The sequence below is a fragment of the Zonotrichia albicollis genome, chromosome 3, assembly GCF_047830755.1.
Source record: "Zonotrichia albicollis isolate bZonAlb1 chromosome 3, bZonAlb1.hap1, whole genome shotgun sequence".
Classification (NCBI taxonomy): domain Eukaryota; kingdom Metazoa; phylum Chordata; class Aves; order Passeriformes; family Passerellidae; genus Zonotrichia; species Zonotrichia albicollis.
The window spans coordinates 51,871,789-51,895,823 of NC_133821.1; the positions used below are offsets into that span (position 1 = coordinate 51,871,789).

Consider the following 24,035-nt stretch of genomic DNA (forward strand, 5'->3'; position numbering starts at 1 on the left):
TGTGGCAAGGGGTTTGGAATGAGATAAACTTTAAATTCTCTTGCAAACAATTCTGTGATTCTATGATGCTATGGCTAGGACAGCCTTTTAGTGCTTCAGTGTAATTTTGAGTAAAGATGTTTTTACATGTCCATAGCCAGAGCTTCTCTGAGAGTGCACCTTTGTTTCTGTCTCTGCAAAGTCCATTTTTATATCCTCCATTTATACCCTCCTGCCTGTCCTTTCACTAATATCAGTGAAAAAAGGGTTATGCTGAAAGTTCAATAAATAATTGTTTGTCAGGTGTCTTATAACACATGGCACTATTTTGGCTCAAAATATTGAATTATTTGCTATGTTTTCACTTTTTGTATTTGTACTGATAGTACTGAGGAGCAACTGCAGTGTAATTCCCAGAAAATTGATCAATTAATATGAGAATTATTCTATATCACTACAGGAACCTAACCCTAGTTCCTCTCAAAGGTATATTCATGTGCCTAGCAGATAAACTGCTGGACTGCTTCAGCTCATTTTTGGAGGGATGGGAAGGGAAATTGTTTTTACAGAAATGCTAAGGTGAAGGTCATAATAGCACTCAAATTGAATTTAGTAGCTCAGAGATAAATAAACTGCTCCAGGGCACAGGTGAGTATTCAGAGTCTGATTTTGATCCATGGAAAGATTTTGAGTAACTTTTCAGTTTTTATGAGACCCCGTGGGATTGTCTCTGCACATTTCGTCCCCTGCTTGTATCAGTGTTCTCATGTTTTACAGTTCATCACTTCTCCTTTGTCCCTCAGGAAAGAAGTCCAGACACAGCAGAGTTTGGAAGGAAGAGTTGAAATGCTAGGGGATTTTACAGTGGTATTGGCTAAGGACTCAGTTTTGAGAAATCTGGAGAAACCTTCTCATTCAACAGAGAAGGCAGCTACAGATTTTCTCAGAAAGTTATGGGGTATAATAAAGCAAAACTTAGTTCTTTTATTACAAAATGAAATTCTGATGCACAACTGCATCTTTCTCCCATTTCCAAGTATATATTCAAAATTGCCATCTGTTTAGGATAACAGAGATGGGTTTTTTTTTCCTTGCAAGAGTGTTGATGTTTTCCAGATCACTTTTGATTCCCTTTTGTGCTTTTTTATTTAGTACGACTATGCACAGGAATTGTAACCCAAACTTCAGTGGGTCAACTGAAACTGTGTAGATACATTCCTGTTTCAACTAGTATTGCAGAGATGCCATTTTTGCCAATACTGTTGTCCCTTTTTAGTCCAATACACTGTGTCTTGCTAGCCTTGATGCAGGAATTGCCTTTCTATTTCTGATATGTGGGCAGATCTCCTGCAGTGGTGGCATCCTGACACCAGCATGTTTCTTTATTCTCACTGCTTCTTTGTATTCTGCAGGCTGGGTGCTGTAGGTGTTTCAAAGTCGTTCATACAAATTTCTAAGCTTGCTTGTATCATACCTTTTTCTCCCAAGATCACTTTTGCTATCTTTTTCCTTTAGAGGAAAACTTGTACAGACAATTGAGATGCTTTTCTAATGATTTTCTTACAGGTATTGTGCTACTATAGAATGTATGAAATTTTTTCCCTTTAATGAAAATATTCAGTTAATTTTCATTTCTAGGTTAGTTCTTCAGCAACTTCAGATAAGGTTCAAATACATTTCTAATCAACTGTGCTGTTCTGCAATTACAGGATAATTTCTTGCCTTTCATTTTCCCCCAGTGGAACTATCTTTGATGAATGCCCAGAAATAAGAAAGAAGAAAATGGCAGTCTGGAAGAACTTGAATTTCAGTAGTGGAAATACAGAGCAAAATTTAGGATGGGCACTTAGGAGTTTGGTTTAGGAATTCCAACCCCTATCCATGTTTCCCATTTACTGTGTGACACTGGATATGCAAAACAACCTCTACATTTCCCTAACTGTCAAGGTTGGTTAGCTGAATAACATGGTGTTTCCTAAAGTTATCTCAGGTCCAAAAAGTGTCCCATATCTATTTTTTGTGTATCAACAACAGTTGCCTGTGCCATTTTTTTGCTCATTGACTTGTTTTTGTTGCTCTTATTTAAGCTGCATTTTGTGCAAGAGACATAAGATATGGAAGGATGAAGGTCGTAAGCAGCATTAAAAAATGCGGGACTTTCCAACTGTTTTATGTAAACCCTTGCTTTAATTACTATATCTTTATCTGAAAGAGGCTCTTCTTCCATCCTTTTCAGTTTTTCCCACATCAACATTTGGTACTGCTAAGACACACATGATAAATCTCAAAATACTGTTCCACTCCATGAAAATAGTCTTCACTATTGCAGGAGCAATAGTGAGAGGGACAGTAAATCAAACACATTCCCATGGTGGCGTTAAAAAGAAAACTCCTTAAAAATGATTAATGTCTCCCAGTACTTTCACTAAAGGGCACCAGACATAAAAAAAAGACATTTTTACAACTCTCCATCTCTGTTATCAGCTCTACAGGGAACTACAGAAATTCCTTAGGCAGGGAGTCCTGAGAAATGGGGCAGAAGTGAGAAGCAGGTGTTATATTATTGGAAGATACAGTCTTTGTCTATTGTAGGGGGTTTAGGCCCATTAAATATGCTGGGCTGCTGCCAGTGAGACTGCAAAGGTATGGAGATATATTTTGTTCTTCTGTGAAGTAGTTTTGCTCTCTTTTGATTAAGATGGCATGATCATCTTTTATGGCCAACATACAAGTAACTAGTTTTAGAAATTCAGAACTCCTCCAGTATAGTATTGTGATCAGATAACGTGATGGAAAAAATATATTCGGGAAGGCAACGAACTTTTAAAGTTTCTATTAAATTGTATTCATTACCTGGAGAAAAATATCTGTCCTTGAACCATCTAGATATTTAGTCCTCATACATAGTTCTTTGCCTGTACATACACAGTCAGACACAACCATAGGTGAGGTAGGGGGAGTTTGCCTTTCCTGATATCTGCATTCAGTGATTATACATCAAATATTCTCTCGTAGGAGATCAGAAATCATTATCTAAACTGGCTAACAATAGGCTTTCACTTTGTTTTTTTAATAGCCCAGTCCCATATGATCAGAATGATAGGAGATGGATATGCTAAAATCAAAAACCACAAAACTCATATCACATTCCCTGGAGGATTTATTGTGCCTCAGATGCTGTTACAGGGAAATTAGATAGAATTGTAGGGTTTGCAATAAACTAAGGCATGAATATGTCTGCCTTTAAAAAAGAAAAAAACAGAATATTAAATAGATAGGTGGCTAAGCAAGCATCCAAGCTTGAATGGTGCTGAATTCTTCCTCTTGATGTAATGCTGCTGAATCTAATATCCCTCCTTGTCCTCCATCATTCCATAGGGATATTGATTTATGTGCTGATTTGGTTGCTTACAGTGTACTGAAAATTTGGAAGCCAGTTTCATTGCCTGACTTTTAGATAAGTTATAAGTTGGTTTTGTTTCCTGCCTAGCTGAAAATGTGGGGATTCATCTTGATATTGAAGACACAATTTCCTAAAAACTTGCAAATGCAGCTTCCCATCATCACTTCAGCTACAAGTGCTTCTACCTTAAATATATTCAGGAAATGGTAGAAAAAAGATAGAAACTCAATAACTCCTTACCTTGAATTTGGAGACAACAAGAAAAGTTTATGCTGCATAAATTGAAAATTTCAGGTGGAACTATATGAAGGGCACAGGTTTTATTTTATAGGAAATTCTGTGAATATTATTATTGACTTCTTAAGACTATTAAAAAAAGTAATGTTAGCCCAGTAAACCTAATTTTCATAGAATCCATCCAACTTCGTACTGAAATTAGATTTGGTATAATTATGTTAGTTTTTAGTACTAGTTAATGCCATTTTCCTCCTCCATCCATTTCCTAATTTTTTCATGAAAATTTAGGTTAAAAAAAATAAAATTCAATTCTCTCAGACTTTAGTCATTCTCACCGTTTCTCATATAGATGAAGTAATGTGAATGCATCTGGAAAGATTTTTCTGCTTTTAGTTTAAGATGTATGATATTATATAAATTTCACCAATGTGTTAAATTACTTATGTATAAACTGAGTTCAATTTGTACTAATAGTTCTGATGTACATAGAGAGACAGCATTGGTGCCAAACTGGAGCAGAGTGAGTATCAGTAGCAGTTCATCACACACATTGCCCCTGCTGAGACATAATTTCTACTCACAAATGAAAAGCCGGTTTAAAATGCTTGTGTGACTGAGAGTCGGGCCTAAAATATCAGAGTTTGCAAGGAAATTATAATTATAAGTCTGTGAACCAAAATGAAATTCAGAAACTACAGAGTTAATAGTATCTGGATGAAATTTGAGGAAAGATTGGATCACTAGTATTTGGTGCAATTAGAAAAACCTGTAATTTTGTGTGTAGTACTTCCGAACACTGGAACATTTTATTTGAGTTCGAGCTGAGCCTTTTGTCAAATGCAAGCCAAGCACCAAAAACTCAGATCTTCTGGTTTCAGCATAAATACAAAATCTGCCTCCTTTTCAGAGTGAACAGCATGGATTATTATTGGAGCCCATTTAGAACAAGTTATCCCAAACACCCTTGGATATAATTCCTACAGTGATGTGACTTTCTTGCCTCAATTAATACTGATGCATCACTAAGTTTATCAATTTCTGGTGACTCAAAACATTATATATATATGTGAAAATACATTAAAATACACTATTGCCATAAAAGGAAACAAGTCTAAATAAGAACACTTTAATGTGAATATATAAATCTTTAATTTGGACATATAAATCTGTATTAAGAGCTGAATCCATCAGAAGGTTCTGTCTTGGCTACAATGCCATGTATTCTTTTATGGAGGCTTTAAAATCAGCAGGGCTGATTTGTAATGTTAGGCATCTCCCCTCTGGCAAACTCCTTGTCTAAACTTCCTGCAGAAGTAACCATCAGTTCAGCATGGTAAGCAAGGCCTGTGATTTAGTCGGTTCTCTTATTTAAATTGTCCTTTTAGAACACAACTATTGTGCTGCAAGGTTTGGGTTTCCTTTATTTTTTTTTTTAAACACAGTGATCGTAGTTATTCCAATAAATTAATAAATTAAGAAAATTAAGGCAGATAAATTATTTCACACACATACAAGCATCTGTCAGATGTGTCAGATGAGTGGTTTTTTGGTGTTTTTTCTTTTAATTATAGCAGGTGTGTTGTGTAAGAAGAGACTGTATTGTAAGAATGGAAAGATTTCATGTTTTTAAGATTTGATCACTCCATGTGGCTCTTCAGAGAGAAAAATACCACTTTTAAAGGTGATTTTCAATGCAGCAGAGATAGATAAATTGTTAAAAAGTGTCTAGTAATTAAAATAATAAAACTGGAAATGGCGCATAAGCAAGAAATAAGGAAGGATTTCTATTTTAAACCCTAAGGACAAGTGTCCCCTTGAAAATTACAAAGAAAATTAGTGGATTCTCCATTACTTTTAGGCTTGAAGGCAAGGCTGGATTCTGGGTTGGCTTGGAGTCCAGGCTGGTAGAATAAGCTATGAAAACCCATCTCTTGTAATCTTCTTGACTCCCTTCTCACCCCTACTGTTTAATGCTGCCTCTTTCTCAGGTCTTGTGTTGGCTAAGAAATGAAGTCCGGCAGTGTATGGATTGTGCACAAATGCAGAGGTCAGGCAAAGCTAAAACCTTTGGTTTGCAAAGGAAAAATTTTCTGATATTTATTGCTGTAATATACAAAAATGAATCATTACAGTAGAACTGTGTTTCTTAGATGGCATATTAGAAGTGAAAATAATATTTTTCTGGTTAATTCCTTTTTCCAATTGTAGGTTCAGTGAGTGAGAAGCTGCCACAACGAGAAGGAGCAGGCAAAACAGGTAAATATCTTAGTTGGCCTTTAAATAGAAGCTAAAATAGCTGTGGGAGACACTACTCTGGTTTTCCATATATTTAAATTATCAATATAAATTTATGATATATTATAGCTGCATATGTAATATATATGCATGCATGTTATCAATTTTATATTAGAGTATAAATATATATATATATATATATATATATGCATAGACACTATGTTTTTCTAGTCTCAGTCCTATAGATTTTGCAATTCCGTGCTGTTTGGACAACAAGTTTTCTTCCCAGTTGTATACTCTGAAATATTTTCCCATAGTTTTTGCTTTTTCTGGAGGACAGATTATTCTGTCTGTATGATAAAGACAACATTCTTCAGTCCCAAAATCTTGGGAACTGGATTTCTCACTTTATTTCTATAGCAATCAGTGCTTGAGTCATCTTGGACCCCGCACTTGGCTTTATATTGAGATTAATTTATCTGATGGCTTATATTTAAGGCCAGAAGATTGTTGTTGTTTGATATAGGTCACGATGTATATCTTTTTGGCAGAACAAAATCTGATGTGAATATGACATTGCTTGTAGACTAAAATGAATGAGATGTCTGTGCTCTAAACAAAATTAAAATTTACACTCTCCAAACACTTGAAAGAATTCTAGATTCAGCTGAAAACAGCATACTGGAATTTCCATCAGTTACACTGCATAAATTAATTTTAAAGAAGTTACTCACTTTTGTCCTAATGTTAATACCTCTCTGTTTGGTGCATGGTAAAATATAACTCAATTTGTTTTATAGGCGCTTTTGCAGCGTAAACCTAACATTTAAATAAACTATGGTGCTGTTAGGCTAAAAGAATCAGTACTTCTTTAAGGCTAATGATTACAAAGTACTGAAAAATTGGTCCTTCATGCATTTCCAGACAAATTATGGGTTCCACTAACCTTGTGAAAAGGTTGCCCATTTTCTTCTGGTCTGGACTTTCATTTTCAGCTTTGAATGGAATGAACTATCCCATATATAAAACTTGACTGGTATCCTTTATTTTTTTTGTGACTGTGATGGCTGAACTACTGAACCCTGAATGAACACAAGGAAATCAACACAGTTTATCAAATCTCCCTTCTTACCACGTGTATTTGTGTCTTAAGTGACGTGATTGCATTTTACTCATGCCTGGTTTTTGTTCTCCAGCACAAGCCTGCAACATTAAAGGCTTCTGACCTGGTTCCCAGGTGGTCCCTGCTTCTTCTCAAATGCTGCTGTCTTCCTCTCCTCACCCTTCTTCCAGATGGATACTGCCTTATGCTTTAAATAAAGTAGTGTTGTCAGAGACATCCCAAATTCTTTAGGGACTCCCACAGAGTAGGGACCAGGATCATACACCTATGTGAGTTAAGGAGCTGCGCTTCAGCTTCACAGCCAGCGTGGTAAAACATATTTTGTAGCTCAGCTTGCAAGGGCAGAGTAGTATTTTTTGCAACAACCATAACCCTCTCTGCTCCTCTTTCCTCCACCTGTTCCTGTGGAGTAACAAGGGATGTCGGCCCATATTGTGGCCCAGCAAGCTTAGGCTGGTTCACAGGGTTCTCAGTGCTCCAGAGGACGTGCTTCAGATTTCAAGGTGTGGTCTCGAGGACTCTCCTCAAGAGTCAGCATAGATTTGAGGCAGTCTCCCCTTCCAAGATGTCTCATAGATATGGAGCTGGTGAGCCATATCTGTTGTACTTGTGCACCTTGCTTTCTCTGGGTGTTCCAATACTGAAAGAAAACTTCCAGCTGCAGATATTGGAGATCAGGGGCTCTGTTAGCATGTTTGTAAATTTAAACATTAAACTGAACAGAAATGAAGCTTAAAATTTATTCCCTTAAGTATGTTCTCTGGCTCCACAGTTCTTTCCTCTATCCAAGGAAAATATTTATACTCTGAAAAGCACAGGTGTCAGAGTTGGGATCACATCCCTTTTTTTGATTCTTAACTGACTGCAGGACTGTGTTCTTGAACTCTGACAGCAAACAGAATTTAAACAGGTTTATGTTTAAATACACAGACTAGTGTGAATGTGCCAGCCAGGAAGAATTGTTCAATTAGTCTGTGAGATATCTAATTCATATCAGTCATTGAACAGATGTTGTATTACAACAACAGCAACACCAAAACTGTTTTAAATGCTTCTTTTACAAAGTTCAGGAGCCTGATTTTGATTGGGCTGATTATCACTGAGTTGCAGCATTATGCTGAATTTCAGGTAATTACATAAGATTAAATGTGTCACAAACTGAAATTGTGTACCAAAAAATGATTAGAAAAGTGTAATTTAAATGCAGACCCGGTTTCTGGCTTGGTTCTGGGTAATATCTGCCTACCATAAGTTGCTTTCTGAAACAGTGGGTTTCCTGAATCACGTACTGATAGATGATCTAAATATGTGTCTTGATTTTTAGTACAGTAGGATGCTTGATGGCCTCTCTGTAATTAATCAATGGTCTTATTCCACCACCCAGAGGACACCACAGAAATGCCAGCAAAACTAATAAGGAGTGACAGTCTTTCATAGTATTGGAGCAAAGAATCCTGCCATTGTGTGGACACGAAGAATGAGCACTCTTAAAAGAAATCTTCTTATGCCTTGGTTAGATCATTTTGCATTGAAAATAACCTCCCGTTGCTGCTCCTTTGGTTTTGTATAAAGATCACTATTCCATGGCTAGAAATTTGGTTTTACCTGCTATCAGTATCTGCTTGGTGTCCGTATTTGCTGTCACCTAGACTGTGACCCTTAGAGGCAAAGCTCAGAGTGACCCCAAACCTTTTGCATGATTTAAAGACAACACAGAATTAAAACTACTCCAAGCAGTGATGGTGATAGCAAAGAGAACTGGAGACTCTTGGAATTGCACTAGCAGAAAGGAAAGGAAAGAGATAGCGTGTTAGCCTAAAAGCTGCTGCTCCCTTTTGCCCAGGTAAGGCTACATGCCAGAAGCAGCTTCTGAGTTACCTTTGATTCTGTCTTCCATGAAAATGCCAAGAAAACACTGGAAACTATTTTGGTCTGACATCCACTTGTGAAACTGTAAGAAATAGTCATAAAACCATTGCACGGAAGATGCTGTTTACTGCAGTACACCTTGGTCTTGGAGTTAGCTCCATGCCACAGGAAAATATGACTGGAAAATATGTACTAGCATGATCTCCTGAGTCATATTTACTCCACATCTGCAATAGGTTTAAATAACAAAAACATAATAAAGTAAAGATGGGTGTTTGGTGCCACTCTGTTTAGCAAAAGCTTGTTTAAATAGTTTTTTGTGTTTAATTTTTCTTTTCGAGTACTATGTCCACAGTGTTTTACTGAACCTAAAATGACTCACATCTTCTTGTCATTTCTGTAATTTTCCCTCCCTCATTTCTTGCAGTAATGGTTGCTAGTGGGTGGATGGAGAATGCTAGCCAGAGGATAACAGTTGTGCAAACAATATTCTGGTTATATAATCTGTGAATCTTGCTTGCAAATCAACTTGATTCTTGAATACATCCTGCTGTACTTAAAATTCCCTTTGTTTTTAAGGTGTATGCAGTCACTCATTCCTTCCAGACTGTTTTTGCTTTTGCAGGTCTCACTTCTTCTATACATTTATCTAATTATTTTCTTTTGAAATGCTCATTTTTCAGTTATAATCTTTAGGTATCAGTGTGCAGCGTTGGAAGTGAAGAATTACACTCCAGAGAGCAATCTGATCACTTCATGCATCACCAAAGAACTTGCAATAAATTCATCATCCATAACCTCAAACCCCTTCCATTTATAAAACATAATCTTTATATTTAATATATCTATGCTGTGTACTGCCTATAAAGAATGTTTAAATTATTGTTTACTGGCCGGGGCTATGTGCAAATCATTATTTTCAATCATGTATGTACACTTATTTAGCTTACTCTCATAATTGTAGTCTCCTTGCAAATCTTTTCCATTCTGAATTCAGATGATGCCTCAGCTCCTGCGCTGGAGACTCAGCCTCAGGGTGATGAAGAAGGTGAGCGAATTTAACAGTGTGGTATTAAACTGTGCAGTTACGGACTGTATTCCACAACATAAAATGCCATCCTAGCAGTATCTACAACTGCTGGGGCGGTTGCAAGAAAGTGCAAACATCTGTTCTTTTTTTAGGAACAGCAAAGACAACAAACACAATGTATTATAGTCTGGAGATGAGACTTTACCTGTGGAGACCAACATCAGCAATTTTAGTTGTTGTGACTGAGGGCAGACACAGGTTTTAAACTTGAGCCAAAGCGCAGATTAAAACTCTGTGTTCAAATAAACAAGTCAGAGGGTAACTTCTATCCTCAGCATAATGACTAGTAATATCACTGTTGAGGCTGATGTTTTGTGAGGCTTATTTGCCTCTGGAGAAATTAGTTGCCATTAAAGAAGCAATAATAGTCCTATGTTGTGGCTGCCTTATCACTCACCGCTAATCTTGCAGAATTTGGGTCTGCAGCCATTATATGTTTTGGGTCCAGAGGAGGACATTTTAATTTTAATTAAAAATAATTTTCATCTAAAAGTATTTATTGAACTTTTAGATTGAAAAATCTTCTGTATGAATAGCAAAGGAAAGGGCTATTCATGCCCTTGCATGAATAATAATCTTAACTGCCCTAATAAAAACCAATGTGGCCCTTTTTTTTAAGGTCGATGTTTCTTTAAACTTAGCCCTTGTTCAGTTGCTAATAACTTTTAAAAATGTTAACATTTATAAAGTATTTTCTGTTGCCTTTTTTTTTTTTCTTCTAGATATAGCTTCTCGTTATCCTACCTTATGGACTGAGCAAGTAAAGAGTAGACAGAACAAAACCAATAAAAGCTCAGGTAAGAAACTTAGGTCATCCTTACTTTGCAAAGTGCCTGTGAAGGTGTACGTGAACCATTTTAATAACCATCATGTTTCCACTCTCGTTGTATTGATGTGCCTTAATGATTTGCAATAGTGATGATTTACTCAGCTCATGCATCATACATTCCTTTATAGAGGAATACTTTTGGCCAGGCTTTATTTGGCTAAAAGGATATTCATCCACTAAAGTCTCTGGTTCATATCTATTTGCATCTGTTTAGAGGGTCAGACATTTATTTTTACATTCTTTTTAATTATCTTCCTCTTTGTTATCTGCTTATTTTTGGGTGATATGCAGCAAGAAGGTGCTTGTAAAACGACAGTGTGGATTACTGTTGTTTGGTGATGAATCTTAGAAAGCAAACCTGAAAAGAAGCAAACTGTCATTAGAAGCCAGTTTTTAGTGAGCAGGAATTGGAAAGACAGTGTTACCTGCTTTTTACTAGATCAGTCATCTGCTATTTACAAACTGATCACTAGTTTGATGTGAATTAATTATGTTGCTTTTTAAAAAATAAATGTGGAATTCTTGCTTTACTTATTTTCATCACTGTTTAAAATTGAGCTTTTTAAACCTGGATTAGGAATGTCAGGTGAATGTCCTAAGACTGGATTCTCCATAGTATTCAGATAAATTCAGTGCTTTGGTAGATGATAAATTTTGGTGCCTTTCTCATTGCTTCTTCCTTTCAGTGGCATAAACTTTAGAGAATCTTCCTAGTTTCTATTTCTGTGGAAAAATGTATAGTTTGAAGGGAAACATTAATGATGTAGGCTGTGATTCAGTAAATCATTCCAAACTACATTTCAAATCCAGTAGAAATTGAAATTATGCTTTACATTAAGTACTATGCTTAAGTATTTTAGTGAATTGAGGCCAAAAGCTTGTAGAAAAGACAAACAATCATCATAAGAAAGAACGCAAGATGCTAAAAGGTTGAAAGATTCCTTTATATAAGCTATTTTTAACATCAGTGCAATAATTATTAATCATTTTTCTCTCCTTGATTTTCCAGTAGGCACTTAAGGGGAGGACCTTAAACAGTGTAGACAAGAGTTTGAAGCAAATACTTTTCATGCTGGAGATTTAATTTTTCATTTCTTTAGTCAGTGTAGGCAAGAACAGAATTCCTTTGGGATTTCTGTAGCATAAAATATGTCTATAGAAATTTGTCATTTAGGAGTGTTTGTTTAATTTTTACAGTGCTAGAGACTAAAGCAAGACTTCTTGAGTTTGCAGTGTAGCTGCCAAAGCTTCAACACACACACGCAAACCTATATACACACAAAAGTGCACACACAAAGACAAAATAAAAAAGGTGGGTTTATTTCTGGGAACTGGTAACTTCTGGTGCATCTAAAAACACATTTCCTAGAGAACAGGAATCAGAAGCATAGTTTACCTCTGTTGGGACTCCTAGCCCATCATTCAAAGCATGATTGTGTTAGATTTGCTAACAGGACTTGCTCACAGTGGTGATGCCATACCCAGGCTAGCAGAATTACTTCAGGAGATACTGTGAAGCAAACATTTCTGTAATCAGTAGCTGTATCTGATGTGCCAGATTGACATAATCAATCAAGGTGAATCCAGGTGCTAAAAACAGTGTCCTCACTGATTGTTGTAGGCAGGTTTTTAAGGTCTGAAAAAAAAAGAGAGTAAGATTTTTTCCCTTATTACCTCTCAGAGTGGTGCCAAGGCTTTTGGGAACATCTACAGAGAATCAACTTTGGACTGTTTTGTTTACTGAGCAGGAAAGGACTTTCCAATGAATCCAGTAGATTGTAAACTTGCCATCTTCCCAATTCCAGGCTTCAATATAAAGGATAACTATAGATGTCTTCTTCACTCAGTTAGCTTAGTAAACTCTGATTCAGACTTGATCATATAAACATCAGAAAGCTTACTGAAAAGTATTTGTCTGAGGAAAATGAGGAAAATTTATCTCTGCATAGGAGCTGTGTTTATAAAACAAAACACAAAGCCAAATTTATTCATAATGGGCTAAATTTTCCTTTTTTTTTTTCTATAGTAATCCTAGTGCTGTCTAAGAAATTCTTGCAAATAACACTGTCATCTAGCCTTGTCTATAGAACATAACTAAAAAAAGACAGAATTAAAATTTCAGGCAAGATACTTATATCCTATTTACCGACTTACTATTTTAGTCTATAGTGCTGTCTTCTTGCTAGTTTGTACTTGAATATATGTTCTAATGTATCATGATCAATATGTGATCTACAAACTTGTCTTGAGCTGAGAAATCAATCTTCTTAGGAGAAAGGTTTTGTAAGTTAAGGTCTCAAATTAGTACATTAAACTTGTTTTAATTAATACATTAAATTTGTTTTAACCATGAAGTGGTTTGCTTTTACTATTCTGCAAATGACCTGCCAGTTACAATTAGTTGGTAAAATCAACATAACCTATTTTAGGTTTTGAAAGATAGAAAATAATGGCTCAGGAAATTCTAGTTTATATTAGTTCTCCAGTGCATTCATTTGACTGAATGAGCCTAAATTAATTTAGCACAGGGTAATGGCATTTGCAAGACTCACAGATGCAAGGCATGAAACTAGTGGATTATATATCCGTGTTCTATAATGCCTTCTAGTGTATGTTCTTTTTGTTGGCTCAGAGAAATAGGCCTTTCCCTTCACTTAAGACATTTGTGGAGTGGTATTTAACCTATTAGTTTTTGAAAACAAAATTTTACTCCTGGAAAAAATGCCATCAACACTAGGTTATGTTACAATAGCTCTGTTTAGAGTGGCTGTTTTGAGTAGAAACATCTCAAAAGATGTTTTGGTACATTTAACATGATTTCCAAAATACTTTTTCTTTCCATACTTAGACTATTCATCTCATTGCTAAAATAGGTTTTGCTGAGATACTTTATACATGTGTCACAGTGCCTTTGTAAATATTTTATAACTACCCCCACGCTCCTAATTTCTTCCTCCATTTCACAGAAAACATTGTGGATTTGCCATGTTGGATTGACAGAAGTAAGAATTTTACCAACAGCTATAGAAAATAAACAGAAAACATTGAACAAGGGACCGCATGGATTCTGATTAAGACATAGCCTACACTGTTGTGTGTCTATGAACTCAGGGTCTAAATTCCTGCTAGGAATTTAGGTAAGGTGACTAGTTTACATCTGTAGCTGTTATTAAGGTGTCTGCGCTTTAGGTGAACTTAGTCCCACACCAGTATCAGTTGGAAATCCAAGCACTTTATGAGTGGAGAAGACAGTGCAGATACTTTCTCATCTCCTAACAGGGACAATCCACTTTCCTGAGGACAGCTCAGGGTGGACTGTAAATGTCTTAGGTTCTCCTTGCTAAATCTGCTCTATCAGCAGGTTATATCCCTGTGGGATTCTTGGCAACACAGTGTGATGTTTTTCAGAGGTTGTGCACCATTTTTTATGTTTGAGTATAGACAAAGAATGTGTAGTTTAATTCTTTTCACAATGCCCAGTGAACTTCAAATTCGTCTTGTTAGCTTGAATTTGAGAGCCATTATTTTCAAATAGTCTCTTGCGGGAGCACTTTCCTGAGAAATAAATAGGGTGAATTTAAGTGATAACATTTTTAATGTTCAAAAAGGTTCTTAAAGTACTCAGGAATTTCTCAGTAGAATCTGTACACCACAGAATAAACCATACTTTGTGTAAAATTTCATTAATTTTGCGAATATAAGAAAGAAAAAGTAATCCGTAACCTGTAGTATACATATATAGGTACTTAAAGACCTTAGAAATTCTGGTGATGCAATTCAAGATAAAAAAATGTTTGAATATTGTTCTAGTGGCTAAAATACTGTACAGTTTCACCTATTTACTATTCAGTTCTATTCTTTCATTATTATACTTTCATCTGTTTCTGTAGTGATGTAATACTAGTGTAGGAGTTATTATTTATATGTTCATTGATCCTACATTTGTTGATTGTGCATTTAATGAGCACTGTAATGGGGTTGTAAAACTGGTGTTTGTTGTGTTGATAATCCAGTATGACCAGTATGACCAAAACAGAAGAGAGGAAGAAATTGTTGCCGTTCTTTGTTGACCCAATAGTTCACATTTCATCTGAACCACACCGACAAGTGATGCAGTGTTTGTGCCAGCTCTGTGATTTCTGCCATCTTTATGCTTATATACTTTAAGCAGGTACAAGGTACATAATCCATCAAAAATAGGGTTGACCCAGAGAAAATCCTGATCTGCCATTAAGGTTTCTGAGGCAGGATCAGGTTTATGTGATTGTGACATCTTTCCTCCAGAATGAAGAATCCTAAATCACAATTAATTGTCTCCTCAAACTATGGTGTTAGTGATTTCAGGAGTATCCAGATTTCAAACCCCTTAATATGGATATTCTGGTAATGTAGAATCATCATCATCACAATTTTTTACTTCACCTGTGCACATGTGAAAGGGACACAAACCCTTTTTATTTAATTTTCTGACACAATGGAGTGGTGTTTTATTGCTGCCTTTTTGCTACAGACTATCATTTTCAGGACTTAAAAAATCTGTTGCAAGATTTTATCATTTAGTCCCAGAGAGTTTGATCCAACAAGAGTTTCATTCTCAAAACACTATCTGGGATAACAATGATGTGTACATACAGCAATGTATTATAGACTCGGTGCTAATGCAAATGAAAAGTTGCGATGTCTGCTGAGAATATCTTCTTAATAGACTAAAATAATGAAATCTAAAGTGATAATTATGTGTTTGTATTTATACAAAATAGCTGCTTGCATTTATCTGTCTGTATGGTCTGAATCTGTTGGCAAAGTGTGCCAGTAAGACTGATTAATATGACAGAGTAACATTCTAAGAGGTGAATTTAGGTTTTATTGCCATGTCATCTGACAGCTTCAAAGCATTTTTACATTAGAGTTTTTCTCACATGGAAACTATGTTGGTTGTCAGTGAGGTTTCTGTGTTGTTAGCTTTCTTGCTTTGTTTCTCAGAGGCAATTGTTCCAGTATTGGTATCATGGTGCATTGGCACTTCCCTGAAAGTCACCTTCTGAAAAGACGAAGACAAAACTTGTTCCATACTCCAATGCTTATGTTCATTCCAAACTCAACCTGACCAACTTCTTACTGTTTTGCCTATCCTGACAAAAGTCAGTTCTAAAGTCAAAAAAACCTGCATAAACACCCCTGCCTCCCCAAGAAACCATTTTCTTTCAAAGGAAATAAATGTAAGAGTTCATGTGTCTGCCCAATTATATCAATTCTAAGAGCCATTCCTTTCTAAGCAAAGAAAATTAATAACCTAGAGACAGAAAAGTGTGTAACAGCTCAGTGACTTTTTACTTATTCTCATTAATTGTTGTATTTTCCAGATGTTGCTTTTAGTGTTCACTGAAGATAAATTACCTGCAGTTGAAGTTGTGTGAGCTAGCATGGAAAAATTAGGATCTAGTTGAATGTTTCCACTTACATATTTATTACAAAATAGTTAGAAGCTTTCTAAAAGTATTTTGAATTAGGCTTATTTCACAATGTGGAGATTTGAGATATGAAACCAGTTATAACAGAAGGAAATCAAAATGGATATCATAAAAAAGTGAGGAAAGGACATAGGCAAGAGGGGGAAGAAAGTATTTTAAAAGCTTGTTGCCTGTCTTTTTCAGCAGGGTTCCTAGGAAGTCTTTTGTTGTCCTGCAGAACCCTGGCTAATCTTCCATTCTAAAATTTGTTTGTATTCGGCATTAAATGAGGAGCAGGTGAGGATGATGCCTGCTTGCTCTTAATATATTATGCCTATACTGGACACTCAGAAATGGACTTCAAATACATAAAGTAGACTTGCATAGGGAAAGAGCCTGAGTGGAAGTGGTCCATTAATTGAAAACCACTGAATTACACAGAAAACCTGGAGCTTTTTGCCTGTTACTAGCTCATTTCAGCCCTAAAGACAGTGTTTCTTTCCAACGATTGTTGAAGTATGAGCCACACTCAACCACGGTAATTACTTGTGTTGTAAATACTTGTCTTGTACATGCAGTCGTTAGCTGTAGCTGAAGTCAAACGCCTAGTAATAAATTGTTGAAGTATATCCATGTCCTGCCTAGAGTATCTGACATTGTCATGGGGTAAAAGTTACAACAGCCTGTTGGAGATCTTCATCTTCTGGCACAGAGGTTTGATAATCCAGAGTATTTGAAATGGAATTGGCTTAAGCCCTAAAACTTTCAATTCAAGCCCTGAAAGGAAAGTAGAATAGAAGGCGTGAGTATTGATTTTAAATGTCTTCAAACATCCCAAAGGGCTATCAAATCAACACAGGCATTCTGTCAATGGGAACTCAGTCCATAACAAATGGCAGTCTGTCTCTACTAAATTTCAGACAAGTTCAAGTCCAGACATTTTTACTGTGAACTTTCTACCTTGGGCTTATCTGTGGGTCAGTTCCCTACACAAGAAAAGGCACTAGCTTTATTTCATGACATCTACAGCAAGTCCAAATATTTTATGTTAGCCATAGATCTGCCTTTTGGGCCTTGTAAAGTCTGTGGGTGCTGAAAGACATGAGCTGTTAGAACAATTTTTGTTTGGCTTGTTCTCTCAGCAAAGTGCTGCATGGCAGTTAAATAGAAAAGCATTGTATGGAACTTTAGTAAAAATACTCAGATGAAGACTGGAAGCCTCCAAAACACAATCTTATGGCCTTCTCAGACTCTTTGAGTTGACTCTTGTAGCTGATTCACTAAATGTTCCCTTTAGAGTTCAAGAAGGAACTTAATTATTCTGTGTGAACTATAATTTCTGATTTGTATTTTACTCTAAACCTAGCATTGTTAAGAACCTGCCGGGGAGGGAGATCCATGAGGCACTGTCACAACTTGCTATATGCACTACTGTTATATTTTAAAGTGCAGGAGGCAGCTCTCTTTACTTCTCCTTCATTTGCTGTTGTTTTTCTTTCAAGAACCACAATAGTTTTTAGAGTAGAATTCTTTCCAAATATTGCTTGCAAGATACCCTCTGGCAGCTGAAAAACAGCTTAAAAACTACTGAATGCTCACATCACTCCAGCCAATCAGTAAATGGTTGACTTAGTTCCTAATAGAGAACTTTTTATTACTTTCAGCAGCAATTTTTAATGATACTCTATTCTTGATTTACCTGTTACAAAAGAGGGAACAGTACACTTCAACCTCTTCACGTTCTTCACCAGTGAACAAAATCACTCTTCATACTCTGTTCCTCTTTCTTTTCCTTGCTCTGCTTTGCCTTGCCTGACCTAAATTGGTAAAGGAAAATTGCTGTTTTCTTTCAGTTCTTTCAGAGTTGTCCAAGAAGATTAAACTTTCCAGACCTCCCCACACTGCTTGTATATTATGATTCATTCTTAATTCATAGGCTGCTGGATCATGCTTGTTATAGAACTGTCCTATCTTTTATGATCCTTTTCACAAGGATTTTAATTTATCTTCATTTTAATTTTACATATTAGTTCAAAACCTTAAAAAAGATCAAGCACTGCCATTTCCAGCTTTTTCCTCCCACTACAGGGGAACACCCTCCCATCCTAAACCATTAGAAAAAGAGCTCTGTTTTACATCCAGTTGATATTCTTTATCCTCAGGATGTTCCAGGGCTTTACTGGACCCTCACTGTGGGGAGGGAAAAAAAAAATCTGTTTTATGCAAGGCTGATAATTTCTATTTTACTGCATGTGTTAAAATTTGATGCCAAAAGATAGTGATCTTTCCTGACCATTTTTAATTATATCGCATTACTTGCTACAGCAAGTAAATGACAAAACAGTCCTGCTTGAAGTTCTCCTTTAGTTTTCAGGCATGCACTCCTCCACCTACCCACAACTTTGCCAGACATCAGATTGCATAATCATAGAAACATCAATAAGGTCCATAAATCCTAAGAGGAATGTCAGGTTAATGATCTGTATTTTAGTGACAGATGAAAACAAATCATGTAAATCATGTTTATGCACAGAAACATATTAGACTGGATCATATCTAATGACATAATCTTTCTGGGAAATAGATAAAACCTTCAGTCAAGACAGTCTGGTTCTGGCTATGGATGTACTACGGTTGCTGGGTGGTATGTGGAAGATAGGTCTTCCAACAGGGTAAACAGTAAGAGCTGCCAGGCATTCCATCATCATCCAGTGACCTGATAGTTAGGAGAAAATGTTCTATGCAGAGATGCAGTTTTTTTCTTCTATCAGGATAAGTCAAATAACCAACTATCTACCCTTCCAGCAATGGAATAAGCTTTGTTTGAAAAAGAAGCAAAAACCAGTTATATGGACTGTGGAATTCTACTGCTTGATCTGCACAAAAAAAAGTTCTGACTGTTGTTAATGGAAATACAGACTGTGGGAGGACCACAGTACACATGTAATGTTCCCTGGTAGATCAGATTATGGCTAGTCATGGTGGCTTAAATTTGGAGGGATTTTTAATTGAATGATTTATCACATATGAATTCCGCATTTCTTATTTGCCAAGCTGTGTATCTCTGAACAAAATTGTTGAAGAAACTGACAGCTTGTGTTACAGTTAATGCATTGCTTAATTTTTTTCAAAAAAATTATTGGCTTTTTCCTTAATTCTGTAACAAATTGCCACGTGATGCAGGAACTTTTGGAGGCTTCATCAGTAATTTTAGTGTTCTCCGTTTGGTACAAAAGCAAGAGAAATTCGGCTCGTACAGTGACTTCTATGTGATGGGTGGAATTCACCCCCAAATCTGTGCACTGGCCACATGTCTGCAATGAAGCTGTTGCATTAGTCGTACTCTTTACAGCAGTGTCTGCTTTTATGGACTGTTAAGGTCCAAGGTTAATGCTGTCATCCATGGATCCTTTACCCTACCCTGTCCTGAATGCAGTGTACTGGATTCTTTTGTTAGTTACAGTTTCCAATGTAGAGCCTCCTTTCCAGGCAAAGCCACTCCAAGGGTCAGCAGAGCAAGGGAAGTTCTTGTAGGCAAATAATGTTACTAAGGTACATAAACACACTTCGAGATCTTCTCATCTATACCCCAACTATTGTCTTACAACTGGCTTGCTTTACATTTTCCTGCACTCTGTACATTGTGCTCTGTCACCTCTCAAATCAGACTGCTCCAGATAAATGTTAGGCACTATGTTTTCCCTGCACTCTGCAATGTGTAGGAATAACTGCCTAGGAATAATGTTAAGTATTGTTTCCACAGTGCACTAGATTTCTGTGTTACTGGAGAAGAAGCAGTGGTTGAAGAGACAGACCACTGCTTTTCATTAAGCAATTTTTAATACCTGTTTTAGTTTAAAAACAGCAGGCTAAGTATCTGCACTCATCCACAAATAAAACTATGTTTAAATACAATTAAGGCTGTAAATTAAATTTCAGATCTCAAATTCTCTTGGTCAAAACAAGAGAAAAGAGAGGGCAAAGCTTAATATGCCAAACTTGTTGAAAACGTAGTTTTCTGTGGAAAACACATGAATAAACAGAGAACTTGTTTTTTAAATATATGTATTTTCATCTAAAGAAGTGCATCTTCAAGACAAAAATTCAGTTAAAAATATCTTCAAATAACTGAATGTTTTTAGCTCAAAACTCAAAATCTTGATGGTACAGTATAATGCCTTGTTGGAGCTGTAATTTTAAAACTTCGTTAGTCCTTCCTTTTTTGAGGGCTGGGTCCTTAGTATATGTAGAATGTAATTATCTCCCCATTTTATAAACTCAGACTCTTGAAGAATCTTGTATTGTGTGGTTCTCTGTGAAGTTCAACACAAACAGCTTGTTGAGGGGTTTTGTTTTATTCCGTTTTTTATCAAAGAGAAACACTTTGAATGAAAAACATAGTTTTATTCAAATACTTGGTTTTCCAGCAGACAGTCAAAAAAAATTTTCAACCAACTGTATTACAGTCATAACAAGCTATGAAAAAATTTATGTTCTTGCCATTTAAACAGTGAGTTACCTTGTACCATTGCTTTCCAGTGAGATCTAAGGGATATTTAAACTTTCCAGACTTGTTCTTCAGTGACTAAAAACAACTTATCAAAATGAAAGAACTTTTATTGGCCTCTATTGGAAGGAATGATTAGATGCAGTTTTTGTGGGACTAGAATGCATTATAAATACATAAATTCCTCAAACATGGGTGACTTTTAATGCCTTTAATTATGTTCCAGTACACCCAGTTAGATCAGGGCAACAAACTCATTGATATTTGGTCTGGAAGCAGAGAACTATAAAATCAAATTAACTCTTCAAGCGCCTCCAAAATCTGAGGTAAAGTTTTTGCAAGAAGGAAAATAGTCCAGAATTGCAAGATCTGTTCAAGTTCAAATCATAGGATGGGTTTAGTGTCTCCCTCAGACATTAGGCCAAATTTTCACATCTGTATTAAACCAAATTCCAAAAGAGGAAAGAACTGACAAAGACTGATGGTTATGCTTACCTGTTGCTTACCGAGTTCATCCACATAATCTGAATCAGTGGAGACTTTTAACAGAGTCAGAGGCAGGATTAGTGGCAGAGGCTGGTGACCACACTGTTCTGGTGCAGTTTACTCTTTCAGAACATTCCTGTGCCCAGTTATTCTGACTGTCAGGGGAGTAGGAGTGCTTTCTCTTTGTTTAGTTGCCTAACTGGTTTGGAGAGGAGAAATTTAAGTAACTTTGGAAATTGTTTCCTCTCTGATTTTTCTAAAACTCCCATTATGTAGCTAAAGTCATACCCTCAGACTGCCAGAAGGTAATGAGAAAATTGCTAATTTCATTGCTCTCCTGTTTGGTTGTCTCTTAGTTTAAGGGACTTACAGTTTCATTGTTCTTGAAGTTTCTAATCAGATTTTAAAAGCAATCTAAGATCATTTTTAGGATATGATTTTAAGTTCCTATGAATTCACACAACAGAGGAGCAGCAAAGCCAAAAATATCAGTATAAATGTCAGCGGTTTGAAAGGTCACTTCTTCCCATTTCCCTACCAACATCTTCAGTACAGAACAGTGACTTGTAATGTAGTCACACATCCTGTAGTTCATCCCTTTAGCTAAACAGCCCAATATAATAATAGAAAATGACTGTAGGAGGCAATGATTTAGTTTCAGCAGGCATGAAGCCTCATTTTACTCGGAGCAGGGTAAATAGGAGTGACTCTGCTGCAGTTATGAGGCTAATACCACTGGAAGACTTAAAAGGAGAGAGGGAAGTCAGGCCTGGAGGGTTTATTTAAATTTTTTAAAAGTTTTTCTCTTTATGGGGATGCTAATGGTACAGGACTGATTCTGGTGTTATGGCTTCTCTTGGAAACACAGTGCACACTCATTTCCTAATGTAGCTGGTGTGTAGTATATCAATCTGCTGAATTAGTGACAATAGGACAGTCCACCCAAGTCTTGCTGTTGTCACATAGGTGGAATTTGTCTTGACTTTAATGAATGTGCTGTCAGCACATGGGCTCCTTTACTCCACTGGTATTGCCAGCTGAAAGGCTGAATAAAGTATTTTCTCTTTCTTATCATTATGTACAACTTAATTGTCACCAGATTATGTGTTTTGCATACTGAATCATATTTATATTCAGAAAAATCAAATACTCAGAAATACCTTCATACATCAGAGAATATGTCACATAACTAGCCATTGTGCTAAGGATGTCATGGTGCACTTACCTTTCCAATACTCTTGTCAAAATGAGCCTGTGTGGATTCTATATAGAGCACCCCTGTCAACAGCTAAGCTAGAGAGAAAATGCCTTGCTTCAGGTCTTTTCTTCCCCTATATGATTAGCAAAGTTGGTAAATCAGAATACTATATTTAAGCTTTATTTATCTTTTATTTCATACTTACTTTTATTGGAGCTTTTTGAAATGTTATCATAGTTTCTGTTATTAATCCTCAAAGTTGGTTGCGTACAGAGAATTCCCATTATGTTTCCAATCCTTTCTTTGCAGTCTTCTTTCTCTCCTGTCAGTAGCTGATCTTCACTGCCTGTTTCTCAATTTTTCACTAGATATCATTGTGCAATCTCAAATGCTGGTTAACATTTCTTGTAACACTGATTTACAATCTCTCTAATCTTTCATCTTCTTCTTTTAACTAAGACAGCCAGAGGCATAACTGGAGGCTTTATGAGGAGAATAACCAAGAAATAAAGGCTATTGATCCTGCTATGAGTTTGCAGGCTGCATTCTGAAAATACAGTGACCCCAAAACCAAGCTGAGAGTTCTTAGAAGCATCCAGTTGAGCAGTGACTGCAAATAATAGGGAGGAGAGCCTGATTCCTAGATTGAGTAAACTTGGAAAGGTGTCATTACCTATCTGTGTAGGATGTCAGAGACTGTTTCAGAGCTACCTTGTCCAGCTGTGTTATCCATACTGTAGGATACTGAAGGATACCAAAAGGTAGGAGCAACTACATGTTTGATGCTAAAGCTAGTGAAATATATTTTCAGCATTAATTTAATACCCTTCTAAGTAACAATGCTTCCTAAATAAGAATTCATCTTAAGTTAGAATGCTTCCTAAGTAAGAATGCATCACCTTAGCCAAAGCTGTGAGTTGTTTTGTAGTTCATCAGAGGTTTTCAAATAAAACTCAATACAAGTGTCATAATGTCAATGCTGTTGTTCTGACTGACTAGTGCTCAGAGTCTTGGACTGTATTTTGTGCCAATATCACTTCCTCAGGGTATCATTGTGGAGACTTAAGCAGCCTACCAAGTATTGAATGGGAAAACATCTGACGTCAGCTAGTGGAAGGAGACAGTGTGGTTTCATTGCTTACATTCAGGGCTACTAGCCAGGAACTCCAGGGCTCTAATCCTGGCTCAGCCTTGGGCAGGGCTGTCACAGTCTGGACAGATCAATGCAAGCAGAAGAAGGGTTTCGTCAGAGAGATGGCTGAGACAGCATCTAGTACAGGACTATAGAATACAATACAGAGCTTTACAGACTAATGCGGTATAGCAGGTGGAAGTGAAGGAAAAGATGTATTGACCAGATGAAATGGTGGTATTTCTCTAAATGAAAAGGTACATTTTTTTTTCAGTTTTGCATGCCTTTTGTTTTGTTTGTTGACCGCACTGTCCCACTCATGTAAATCATGACATTGGATTTACATCTTTTTCCTTGCAACTGATTGATAACTAAAGATTCTTCCCCTTCATTCTGCAAACTATATCTGTCATTATGTCATTGTAAAATATGTATGTATAACACAAGCAAAAGAGGATAGGCTTGCCCATTTGATGCAAGGGAGAGCCTGTGTCTTC

The 24,035-nt window shown here is 36.4% G+C and overlaps 1 protein-coding gene across 6 annotated transcripts in view; it reads left to right on the top strand.

Moving 5' to 3' along the window:
- SMOC2 (SPARC related modular calcium binding 2) overlaps positions 1–24,035 on the top strand; it is a 138,162-nt gene that overhangs the window by 60,380 nt on the left and 53,747 nt on the right. For 4 of the 6 annotated variants that reach the window (XM_014273117.3, XM_026798240.2, XM_005495531.4 and 1 more), the window contains exons 5-7: positions 5,828–5,875; positions 9,811–9,894; positions 10,659–10,733. In XM_014273117.3, the coding sequence (XP_014128592.2) occupies positions 5,828–5,875; positions 9,811–9,894; positions 10,659–10,733 (207 nt within the window). The remainder of the gene's footprint in view (positions 1–5,827; positions 5,876–9,810; positions 9,895–10,658; positions 10,734–24,035) is intronic. The other 2 variants (XM_014273119.3, XM_014273118.3) reach the window with 1 other exon arrangement.